The 12,883-nt window shown below is 48.5% G+C and overlaps 1 protein-coding gene across 2 annotated transcripts in view; it reads right to left on the bottom strand.

Annotated features, from left to right (window-relative positions):
• PRC1 (protein regulator of cytokinesis 1) overlaps window positions 1-12,883 on the bottom strand; it is a 42,728-nt gene that overhangs the window by 17,481 nt on the left and 12,364 nt on the right. For both annotated transcript variants that reach the window (XM_056572026.1, XM_056572028.1), the window contains exons 6-11: window positions 12,683-12,832; window positions 11,856-12,003; window positions 11,584-11,720; window positions 4,117-4,212; window positions 3,861-4,007; window positions 3,600-3,710 (exon numbers count right to left, since the gene is read on the bottom strand). In XM_056572026.1, coding sequence (XP_056428001.1) covers window positions 3,600-3,710; window positions 3,861-4,007; window positions 4,117-4,212; window positions 11,584-11,720; window positions 11,856-12,003; window positions 12,683-12,832 — 789 coding nt within the window. The remainder of the gene's footprint in view (window positions 1-3,599; window positions 3,711-3,860; window positions 4,008-4,116; window positions 4,213-11,583; window positions 11,721-11,855; window positions 12,004-12,682; window positions 12,833-12,883) is intronic.

Genomic DNA, 12,883 nt, shown 5'->3' with positions numbered 1-12,883 from the left:
CTGGAAGAAGGGAGCCTTCTTGTCCAGAGAAGGTGCCTGCCTCATCCCCTTCGTGACCCCGAAGGTCCGAAAGGACCGAAAAAATTTACGGCGGGAGGTAGTAGTACGGGCCTTATTTTGAGGTAATAAAGAATTCTTCCCTCCCGTGGCTTCCGAGATGATCTCGTCTAGGCGCTTACCAAAAAGCCGAGAGCCAGTAAAAGGAAGCTTAGTGAGAGACCTGTTAGAAGCTGCGTCCGCATCCCAGGCCTTAAGTCACGCGGACCTACGGAGAGCCACAAGGTTACCCATGGCAAAAGCAGCACAGCGGCTGACAGCATGGAAGCAGAACATAGAAAGTCTCCCGCTTTAGAAAGCAGGAGAATTAAAATCGGACAGTTCTTCCGAGGAAGCCCCAGAAGAAATGCCCTGGCGGAGCCGGGAAACCCAAATCGCCAGGGGCCTGGAAAACCACGCAGAGACAAAGGTAGAGAGAAGAGACGAACCCGTAGTCTCAAAAGGCAAACTTTTGTCCGCTGGATCCTTAAAGGATGCAGCATTGGACAGAACTAAGGTAGTGGCCTTAGATAGACGGGAGACTGGTGGGTCCATCGTAGGAGGTGAGGTCCACCATGTCATAAGATCCTTAGCAAAGGGATAACGCGCTTGAACCTTCTTTATTTCTTGAAACCTTTTGTCAGGGTGCCTCCAGGCAGACTCTAGCAAGGTTTCAAATTCAGCATGGGAGCTGAATGTTTTGGGTCCCGGACGGGCACGATAAAAGGAAAAACTTCTGGGACAGCGTCAGAAGTTCCTGGGTCCTCTAAGCGAAAAGTATCTCTTATGGCCGAAACCAATGAGTCCACCATATTGGTCATGTCTGCGTGGTCTTCTGAGTCAGAGACAGAAGCAGCCTCATCAACTAGTTCACCAGAAGAGTGTGAACGGGTGGAGGCAGCCTTAGAGAAGTGAGACACTGACCTGGCACGCTGTTCTGGAGATTCAGAACGGCGACTCGGGGAGCGTCTTCTAGGACACTTGCTGGGAGACGTAGCAGAGGGATGGTGCCCATGTGAGGAACGCCTACGCCTGTACCAAGACTCCGGAGAGGAGTCAGGAGAATGACCCCTATTACGCTTGTGAGAGCGTTTAGAATAGGGTGAGGGAGAGCGAGGCTCTCTAGGGGAACAGTGTAATGAAGACCTCTCTAAGGCAGTCACCACAGAGCGGGAGACCTGCGCCAAGTCAGAAATAGACAGAGAGGGAAGACATCCATATTGGAGGGGCAGCAGAACCCACTGGGTCTGGGGGAGCATCCTGAATAGAAATACCAGGGGGGTCAGGAGGTGCAGTGGTGCAGGCGGAACAAGTGGGTACAGCAGACCCAGGCATTTTGGAGTTACAGACCTTACAAGTGTAGTAGGTGACCAGGGCCCCAGGTACCTGTCTAGAGGGAGGAACAGTTCTGTGCTCGGACATGAATAAAACAAAATAAAGCAGCCTCACCAGTGTCCGTGTCCCCTCAGGCAGTTACTGTGAGGAAGGGAACGAGAAGAGAGAACACTAGCAGGGACGGCCGGGACCAATCAAAAAAGAGGGGCCGGGCTAGACTGAGGCGCCTCTGATTGGCTGACAGATCCCTGCTCAGTCCCCATTGGCCAGAGAGATTCGCGCTCTTCCAAGGGCGCGAACTTTGCTGAGAAGGAGGAGGCCGGTAAATAATGGCGCCTGCTCCCGTCCCTGAAGCTTATATGAGTGAAGGGGAACGGGAGCTAGCGAGAATGCCAGCACAGCAGCCGCAGCAAAAGAGAAAGTAAACTGCGCCCCGGCCGCGTCGCATAGGACGCGGCCAGAGCACAGAAGAAACTAAAGTAAAAAAGGCAGCCGCGGCTGCTGATAACTGTGAAAGAAATCCATACACAGTCCTACACCACTGACTCCATAGGCCCCTGCATTCCCAAGTGCCCCCAATAAAATTTAGGGAACCCTTGCCCAATAGGGATTACCACTAGCTAGAATAAAAGGGAGTGGGACCAAAACAGGGGGTCTCCAGCAGTTGCAAGCCCCCGCACCTGAAAAAAAAGGGGGGAGAATACTCCCCTCAATCTGAAGAACTCAACTCATGAAGTCTTCAGCCATGAAGTCTTCAGCCATGAAGTCTTCAGCCATGAAGTCTTCAGCCATGAAGTCTTCAGCCATGAAGTCTTCAGCCATGAAGTCTTCAGCCATGAAGTCTTCAGCCATGAAGTCTTCAGCCATGAAGTCTTCAGCCATGAAGTCTTCAGCCATGAAGTCTTCAGCCATGAAGTCTTCAGCCATGAAGTCTTCAGCCATGAAGTCTTCAGCCATGAAGTCTTCAGCCATGAAGTCTTCAGCCATGAAGTCTTCAGCCATGAAGTCTTCAGCCATGAAGTCTTCAGCCATGAAGTCTTCAGCCATGAAGTCTTCACCCAGCTTTTGTCACCTGCATTATGCCGGGCTTGAAAAGCGAGACGAGCAGGGAAAAGTGGGGGACCCGGACCCATAAGGTACAACCCCAATCGCTGACCGTTGGCGAGATGGGGTTAACAGTACATCCACGATGCTTGTGCCCCCTCAATCGCAAATGGGGAAACAGTGAACGCTATGTTCCCGAGTCCCCACCTGAAAAAAGAAAAATAAAGGGGAATAAGAAAAACTAAACGTCCCTATTCTATAAAAACAAAAAAATGTTAGACCAAGTATGGGGAGAAACCCAGACTAGTGTCCATCTCCTGCAACACTAAGCTTAAACTGATTACCTCAGGCTCTGTAGGTGGGTATATCCTGCTGGGAAGAGCCGACTTTTTGGTTTCCTTAGTGTCAAGTCTCCTAGCAACAACAGCATACACCCCAAGGTCTGTGTACCCCAATGGAGCCGATAGAGAAATATATGTTACTGCATAACTTCCAAACGGCTGGAGATATTTCGATAATACTTGGTCACATGTTACTTATATGTCCACTTAAAATATAGGATAGCTAATTTAACCCTTAACTATCCCCATTTGTGAGGGTTGGAGTTTTTGTTTAGAGTCCCATGCAAATCTATGGGAAATGTATGTTCCCACATAACTTCTGTACGGATGGAGATATTTCAATAATACCTGGTACTTCTTACTTATATGTCAAATAAAAAATATAAGATAGTTAAATTAACCCTTACATACACCCTCATATAAAAGAAAGGTTTTTGTTTCAAGTTCCATGCGAGTATGTGAATGTTCCAGGTGAATGTGCAGTCCGGCTTGCAAGCCACACCCCATCTCTCAAAGACATGCTCACTGTTTAAGCCCCATCCCATTTTATTCTCTACTCTTTTTGTGCATCGATCTGGCTTGCAAATCATGCCCAGTCCCACAAAGCCACGTCCCCTTCTATTTTCAACTTACAAAATCTTTATCACAAATCAGTCCCACCTGAGGATAGGATAGGAGGCCGGGATTGGGGGACATGATATTGGAACGGGATATTAAGTCAAAAGCTTCCTCCTTTGTTGATTTTTCTTCCCAACAAGGATTAGGAAGGAAAAACTGGGCAACACCGGGTATACAAAAAAGTCATACTGAACATTTACTAGCACTGACAAGTGTAGAGCAGACCTTGCGCATTTTGCTTGGTGTTGTTGCCCCGAGCACTCTTCTTTTATTTGGAGTCTTTGGAGCACTTCCATAATACATTTCCTCTTCTAGCTGACGATTTTTTTTCATTATCTGCATCAAAAGGAAAGAGAGTTACATACAAAAACCTAAAAAAAAAAAAAAATTGCTATACATTTACAACTCAGAATACTAAACTATAGAGAAAACAACATACCAAATGGAGCATCTTAACAATATGCCAGAAAAATTCAATGTTCTTACCCTCTCATGTTTTTCTTTTTCTTTCTCTAAATTGAACAGATTCCACTGCTCTGCCACATATTCCATAAATTTCTTCCCATTCACAAAAAACTCCTGCGCCTGCTCCTCTTCCCATGCTGCAATTCGAACTCTTAGCTCTTCCTCCAGCTAAAAGGAAAAACATAAGTGTGTATTATATGTATTTACTTTATTATATTTCCCTACATTCAATGTATGGATAGAAAGTTTTTTTTGTTTTTAAACAAAGATTACTTACCTTTGGAAGCATTTTCTGCAACTTTGCCCTCTGTTTTTCTTCTTTTAAAAGATTCCCTCCCCGATTTGTGAACCTGTTGGGGTCTGTTGTCTTTTTCTACATAAAAGAAAGAATCCAAAGATATTGAAAGATAATCAGCAAAATACCTATTCCTATATGAAGATCAAATGAGACAACCCAAGATCAAATGAGACAACGAAGCGTCACATGGCGCTCAGCCTATCGCCGGCCACCGCAATGTTCTGCCTCGGCCGGCGATAGGCTGAGCGTCATGTGACGCTTCGTTACACCCGGAAGTATGAAGAGGATGGACCGGAGGACCGATCAGCTGTAGTGGCGCTCCGCGGGAACCCAGGGAGGTGAGTGAAGGTTCATTTTCATTTATTTTGCAGCCCGGGCAGAACGGAGCAGGAATACTTTGCACTAGATTACTCCTTTAACTTAATATTTGGTTGCACACCCTTTGGAAAAAATTACTGAAATCAGTCTCTTCCTATAATCATCAATAAGCTTCTTACACCTCTCAGCCGGGATGTTGGACCACTCTTCCTTTGCAAACTGCTCCAGGTCTCTTATCCCCTGAGGAGGTAGCCGGAGGGCTCATCTCTGCATCCATGGCTGCCCCCATAGATCTGCATTTGATTGAGCCTGCCTTGAGCAGGTTCAATCAAATGAACACAGATCAAAAGGAGTTCAATAGAACTGCATTGATCTTTATGAGGAATCTAAAAGGATTCCTCCTAAAGAAAAAAAAAAGTGTAAAAAAAAAAAAAAAAAGTTAAATAAAAAGAAGTTTAACCCCTTAACGACACAGGACGTAAATGTACGTCCTGGTGAGCTGGTTCTTAACGCACCAGGAAGTACATTTACGTCCTATGCATAACCGCGAGCATCGGAGCGATGCTCGCGTTATACGTGGCAGGTCCCGGCTGCTGATAGCAGCCAGGGACCCCCCCCGTAATGGCGGATGTCCACCATTAACCCCTCAGTCCCAGAGCAACAGGAGAAGACCGACAGGTCAAGAGAAAACCACAAACTATCCGAGCAATCAGAAGAAAAAAAAAAAAACAACTGAACACACCTTCGGACAGATAACTGAAATAGGAACACCAGAAAACAAAAGGGTGGGAGCTGTGTCCCCCAATGGATCCTTCGAGAAAGAGATTTTACGGTAAGCATAAAAAAAATCTCCTTTTCTCTATCGGCTCCATTGAGGGACACAGACCATGGGACGTACCAAAGCCGTCCCTTGGGTGGGTAAGGAATCAGACAGGTGAACAGTTGGACCACTGCCGTCTGCTACACCTTCCAGCCCAAAGTAGCATCAACTGATGCAAAGGCATGAATCTGGTAGCACCTTGAGAAAGTGTACAAAGAACACCATGCGGAGGCCTTACAGAACTGCAAGGCCGAAGCCACGTAGCGGAGGGCCCAGAATGCCCCAAAAAACGGGTGGAATGAGCCAACCCCTGAAGGGTGGGATCTTCCCCTTGCAGCGGTAAGCTCCCAAAAAGGAGCAGACCAGATCCACCGAAAAATGGTGGTCGTAGAAGCAGGTTGTCCTATACAACGACCTTCCGGAAAAACAAAAAAAAGGGGGGGGGGGGGGGGTCACACTGCCGAAAGGACAAGAGAGATAAGTCCGAACAACCCTCACCACAACCAGGTTGTGGAACAAACGCTTCCAGGGATGAGAAGGGGCCGGACAAGAGGACGGTAGGACGATGTTCTCATTGAGATGAAAAAGTAAAAAACCATCTCAGGTAAGAAGGACGGACCTGGACGGAAAACAACTTGTCATGGTATACCACCAGGAAGGGAGAATGGCAGGAGAGAGCTACCAGCTCTGACACCCTCCTAACAGATGTAAGAGCAATAAGGAACGCCACCTTCTGAGGAAGGAGGCGAAGAGAAATGTCCCTGAGATGGTCAAAAGGGGGCGTCTTGCAGAGCACCCAAGACCAAGCGTAAGTCCCAAGGGAAAAAAGGAGACTGATAAGGAGGGGCAGCTTGTGCCACTCCCTGAACTAGGTTCGGACATGAGAATTGAACGCCAAAGAACGTTGAAAAAGAATGGAAACGGCCGAACCTTTGACCCCTAAGGGAGCTGAAAGCCAACCACGACGGGAGAAAAAGGCTGAGTATCACACCTACGGAAATAAGACCACCAGGTATGGTAGTAAATCTTTGCAGAGGAAGGCTTGTGAGCCCTCAGCATGATGTGAACCACTTGGGAAGAGAAATCGCGGGTCCTCAGAACCGCTATCTCAACCGCCACGCCATCAGAAGAAGAGACGGTAAATAGGGGTGGCACAGGAGACCTGATATAGGAGGTCAGGACGATAGGGAAGGTGCAGAGGTAAGTAGCACAGGAGCCTGACCACGACGAACCACGCCAGTCTGGGCCACGAGAATGGCGGGAACGTCCTCTGCTGTGAGTTTCCTCAGGACCCCGAAAAGAGAGGAAGGGGAGGAAACAGATCAGGTAGGGCAAAGCCCCACCAAGAAAGAGGAACGCTTGGTTGTGGCGGGACGTGCAGAGGTCCACGCCTGGAGCGCCCCAGAGGTTGCAGATCACTGCAAACACATCCGGATGTAGGGACCACTCGCCTTGGACGGCTGAGGACCGGCTGAGAAAGACCACATCCCTGAAACGCCCGGAATGAAAAGCGCTGACATGGCCGGAAACCTGAGTTCCGCCCAGAAGGGAATTTCCCAAGAAGCAAGCAAAGAAAGGATTGCCCTAGGCCCCAACAGGTTGAAGGGGAAAAGGGCTTCTCGAGGGACCAAGGCCCCAGACCGGCCGGTCCTTGAAAACACCTCCCCAGCCCGACAGATTGGCAGGGAGGGGCAGGAAGGAGCGCCCCCGAAAAAGCAGGGGGGAAACGAAGCCACCATAGAAGGGACCGACAAGACTGTCGAGTGACAATGGAGACCTGTCCCACAGGAAGAGAATCACCAATTGAAGAGGTCGGTGATGAAACCGGGCAAATGGCACAGCCGCCGCTAACTGACCCAGAACATCCATGCAAAAGCAGACAGGGTCTGGAGGTTGAGACTAAGACTCTCCAGGATCTGGGCTCTGGCTGGAGCTCTGATCAGAAGGTCGTCCAAGTAAGGAATCACGGAAACAACTGTTGTCCGTTAAAGGGCTATCACAGGCGTCAGGACTTTGTTAAAGGGGTACTCCGGTGCTTACACATCTTATCCCCTATCCAAAGGATAGGGGATAAGATGCCTGATCGCGGGAGTCCCGCAGCTGGGGACGCCCGTGATCATGCACGCGGCACCGAATTTGTAATCAGTCCCCGGAGCGTGTTCGCTCTGGGTCTGATTACGGTCGACCGCAGGGCCGGCTGTGTGCGACGATAGGGGATAAGATGTGTAAGCACCAGAGTACCCCTTTAAAGGTCCGCAGAGAAGTGGTACGACCGAAATGGAGAGCCACAATAGAAAATGACCATCCGGAATTGCAAAGCGGAGGTACCGCTGATGACCGGAACAATGAGATGTGGAGGCAGGCATCCTTGATGTCCATCGAGGAACGAAATTTCCCCCTGAACCAGGGACACCAACACCGAACGGAGAGACTCCATTCGGGATGGGAAGCAGAAGTTGCTGGCCGAGATACTCAAGAACCAAGATTGGGCAAACAGAAACGCCTTACTTGGGAACGACAAAGAGGTTGGAATAAACCTTGAAAACGTTCCCCCGAAGGAACCGGGACAATGAATGTGCGTGGTCCAGGCATCCCGGAAGAGTAAGAGGCGACCAACCACCCGAGAAAGGTTGGCGGGTGGGGGCGACCCATCAGATAGAGGAAGGCCTACGGGTGCCTGATGGGGCCGCAAAACGGCCTGAACAAATAGCCGACCTCCGGGAGGGACAGGTCCGGAAGGAGGGAGCCCTCTTCCCGTGAAGGCGCCCGGCCGGACCCTTTGTTGGTACCCTGCGGTGCACCAAAGGTCCGCAGAACCCGAAGGAGGACTTACGAAGGAAAGCGGTTCTGCGAGTCGTATCCAGAGGTAATAAAAAACTATTTTACGCCCAACGCCTCACTTCATGTAGGCGGCGTCCACACTCCAGGCTTTAAGCCACATGGAGGGACGGTGGCTACCAGGTAGCTTGTGGCAAAGGCAGCACAGTGGCTGCGCATGGAAGCAGAACACAGAAAATCTCCAGCTGCAGAGCATCGGGAGCTAGATTAAATAAATCCTCCAGAGGGATCTTGAAGACTACCCTGGCGGAGATGGGAGACCATACTGAAAGGGCCCTTGACCCCCAGGCCGAAGTAAAAGCAGGAAGATCCTGCTGTCTCAAATGCAAAGTTTGCCAAAGTCTCCACCTTCATGTCAGCTGGATCCTTGAAGGCAGCCGCATCAGCCAAAGGCCCGGTAGGCGCCTTAGAGAGGCGGGAGACCGGCAGATCCACAGTTGGAGAGGAGGTCCATCGAGCAATGAGGTCCTTGGCGAAGGGATACCGCGCTTCTATGTTTCCTGAAACTTCTTGTTAGGGTGCCTCTAGGCAGATACCAGCAGGGCGTAAAATTCAGCGTGAGAGCTGAAGGTCTAGGGTGCCGGTCGGGCACGAAGAAAAGGAGACTTCTGGAGCCACGTCCGACGTTCCTGGGTCCTTTAGATGGAAGGTGTCTCTTATGGCCGAAACCAATGAGTACACCACAACAGGCATCCGTGCGTTCTTTTAAGTCGGAGGCTGAATCAGAAACCTCATCCGCAAGTTCTCCAGGTGAATGGGAATGAGGTGAGGCAGCCCTGGAAGAGGTCGGGCACTATGAGAGGAAACTTCTGGACCACGTTCGAAGTTCCTGGGTCCTTAGCTGGAAGGTGTCTCTTATGGCCGAAACCAATGGGTACACCACATCAGGCATATCCGTGTGGTCCTCAGAGTCAGAGGCCGAATCAGAAACCTCATCCACAAGTTCTCCGGGTGAATGGGAACGAGGTGAGGCAGCCCTGGAGGTTGGGCACGATTAAAGGAAACTTCTGGAGCCACATCCGAAGTTCCTGGGTCCTCTAGATGGAAGGTGTCTCTTGTGGCCGAGACCAATGAGTGCACCATGTCCGACATATCCGTGTGGTCCTCTGAATCAGAGGCCGAATCGGAAACTTCATCCACAAGTTCTCCAGGTGAATGGGAACGTGCGAGGTGGTGACTGACCAGGTACGCAGGTCTGGAGAGCCAGAGCGGCGACCATGGGAGCGTCCTCTAGGGGAGCGACGCTTGCTACAGGGCTGAGTAACGGAGCGATGCCTGTGAGGGGAGCGCCCGTGCCTGCCAGAAGACTCGGATGAGTCAAATGAAAAACATCCACATGAATTCACTTTTCTCTATGTAACACCCATTAAGCTACATATAATGGGGCATTCAGCCTCAAATGTTGACTGGTGCTACGTCCCAAGGGGAGACTTCTGGCATCTTGTAGGAAGTCCTACAACTGGTATCCACCATAGTGGATCCTTCACCTCTGTTAATTTGTTTATTCGGTGTACTTTCAGATTAGTATATGTACTTCGGTGTACTTTCAGAAAGTATATTCTCTGAGATATACTTTCAGATTAGTTTGGGCCCCGTCATGTGTGTACCTTATTAAAGGAGGTCTCAGGTGCATTCACCAGAAATTGCCCTCTTGTGGATGGACCCGAGACCTCCAGCACTTATCAAATGGAATGATTGTGGGGTATAAGAATAGGAAATGCCTGGCGAAGGTCTGGTGCGCATCTTCCCTGACCCAAGGTTGATATACCGTATATACACTTTAGTATAAGCCGAGTTTTTCAGCACGATTTTTCGTGCTGAAAACACCCCCCCATACTCGAGTGAACTCTCCGCCCTTAGTGGTCTTCAGCCTGCGGACCCTCCAAATGTTTCAAAACTACAACTCCCAGCCATCGGCTGTCCGGGATTGCTGGGAGTTGTAGTTTTGAAACATCTGGAGGTCCGCAAGTTGAAGCCCACTGCGGCCTTCGACATCATCCAGCCCCCCCATCCCCCCTTTAGTTCTGTACTCACCTCCGCTCGGCGGGACGTTAGGGTGCGCTGGTCCGCTGGTGGGGAGGGATAGTCATTCCGGGCTGTCCATCTTCACCGGGTGGGCTCTTCTCCGCGCTTCCGGCCCGGCCCTGGAATAGTCACGTTGCCTTGACGACGACGCACAGGGACGTTCATGAGTAACGTCCCTGTGCGTCGTCGTCAAGGCAACGTCTCTATTCCGGGCCCGAAGGGCGGAGAAGAGGCCCCCCCCCCGGTGAAGATGGACAGCCCGGAACGACTATCCCTCCCCACCGGATGGTCCCCGCTGCACAGATGGCCAGGACCAGCGCACCCTAACGTCTCGCCGAGCGGAGGAGAGTACAGAACTAAAGGGGGTGAGGGGGGGGCTGGATGATGTCGAAGGCCGCAGTGGTCTTCAACCTGCGGACCTCCAGATGTTTCAAAACTACAACTCTCAGCAAGCCGATGGCTGCCCGGGCTTGCTGGGAGTTGTAGTTTTGAAACATCTGGAGGTCCGCAGGTTGAAGACCACTGTATCAGACATTGACAAGCGGTGATGATGAAGGGGTGGGGGGGGGGGCTGATGGCATGTGGTGATGATGAAGGGGGGTGTGATGAAGGGGGGAGTGTGGGATGATAAGGGGATGATGAAGGGGGGGTGTGGGATGATAAGGGGATGATAAGGGGATGATGAAGGGGGGGTGTGGGATGATAAGGGGATGATGACAGGCTGTGATGATGAAGGGGGGTGGGATGATGACAGGCGGTGATGATGATGAGGTTGTTAATGACGGGGGTCTGGATGATGACAGGGGGGGGGATGATGTATTTCCCACCCTAGGCTTATAGTCGAGTCAATTACTTTTCCTGGGTTTTTGGGGTGAAATTAGGGGCCTCGGCTTATATTCGGGTCGGCTTATACTCGAGTATATACAGTAACAATATAAGTCCACTACACTCACCTATGCACCAATACAGATTTTGTGTCTGTCTATTGGAGGTAGTGCTCTCCTTTTCTTTCTTTTCTTATTCTTCTCTCGAATTTTTCTTTTGTTTCAGTTAAGTATGAGCCCATGTATGTATGGACGATGATTATTTTTGTTATTTCTACTACTTGACCTGCCTTATTTCACTAGAATTGTACCCTGTGCAGATACTTTTAATGCTTTAGCTTGTCTTATCGATTGTTAATCTTTTTAAATAAAACAAAATTCCCTTTGAGTGAACCTATGGCCTCTCATGATCAGTCCGTTTTAGTAAATACTTGTATGCCACATGAAATAACTCTGGATCATATTTGCCTATAGCCGTGTTGTGCTGTGCCTCCATTATACTTATTAGAAATGTATGAGTAAATAGACAACTGACCAGTAGTATTTAATGGGGAATACAAGTAAGGTCAGGAGATAGCACGTCCTTTTTAAGAAAGGTAGAGTCTTCAACAGTTTACTTACATCAAACTCAAGAAAGAGACGCCAATTTTCTTCCCATTTCTGAACACCTTCAAACATCTCTTTATGTATCTCGTAATATTGCTTGACACGTTCAATTTCAGCATCATGGAGGCTTAAAAGGTCTTCACAGTAGTCCTCTAAGGAGACAATGAGCTTTTGGTAACATTCTGCTAGTAATCATACTATTCTAAACCTGGAATTATAATTATTTTTTTTTTTTTTTTTTTTTTTTTTTTTACAACCATGGCAAAAATACTAAGAAATAACCTCACCATCATAAAATGGAGCAAAGCCTTGCCTTTGTTCATTGCTGTAAAAACATTTGTCCCAGTAGGATGACAGCTCTGTTCTAATAACTTCAATAACGTTCTTAATATTCTGCAGCTTCAGCTCATGGAGACGATCCACTTCTTCTTGTAACTGAAAAACATATAAGCAGTTTATATTTTTACTTCACACACTGAAAAAAAATTACATTTCTATACATAGTGATGTGGTAATGATAAAGCACATTATAAAGTAGCCTAATAGGATTATTAGGTCATATAACCAAGAGCCTTTTCTTCACTAGAACCACCTTATCAACCATAGGAAGAAATCGAAGACCAGCACTTGTTGGGTCTGGTGTATTGTTGTTATTACCCAAAACTACTGATGGACAACATACAAGATAGGCCATCAATAGTTGATCTTCTAGGTGCTGACCACAGAACCCCATAAATACATTAATTCCCTCCACCTCCCATATTGACACAGTAGAACATTAGAGACCACATCAGGGGGAGGATGACTAGTAATAGGACTCAAAGAGTCAGGTAAATACACCCAGTTAATGATGAGGACAGGAAAAGGAGGATTACAAGTCAGCATTGAGGAATTAGAGGAATGCTACAAAGATGGATGGAAGGGTGGTGATCTACTGCAAAAGAAATGGTGCACTATGAACAATGTACCAGGTGGAAGACTGACAATGGTAAGATCACGGAAATATCATTGTCAACCCTCCCAGTGGTTGAAGGGACACAATGAGGGATTTTTATAATTTTTTCATGAAGGTGCATGTACACTTTACATTATATTTTCAGGAATTAATTCTTACCGCTTTTATGTTTTTTTCTTTTGATCCAGACATGTGAACTGCGAATGCCTCCCTCTCCTCTTCAGGTACCTGAAGTCTATCCCACAATTCTATAACTTTGGTTCGCAGTTCTTCACATAATGCCTTATTTTGTCTGATCTGCTCTTCTAACTGAAAACGAGACATTGTTACCATGACACACTGCAAAATAAAATTGCAACT

Source organism: Hyla sarda, chromosome 4, assembly GCF_029499605.1.
Source record: "Hyla sarda isolate aHylSar1 chromosome 4, aHylSar1.hap1, whole genome shotgun sequence".
Classification (NCBI taxonomy): Eukaryota; Metazoa; Chordata; class Amphibia; order Anura; family Hylidae; genus Hyla; species Hyla sarda.
The sequence above is the reverse complement of the archived record's forward strand: the minus strand, read 5'-3'. Positions and strand labels throughout refer to the sequence as shown.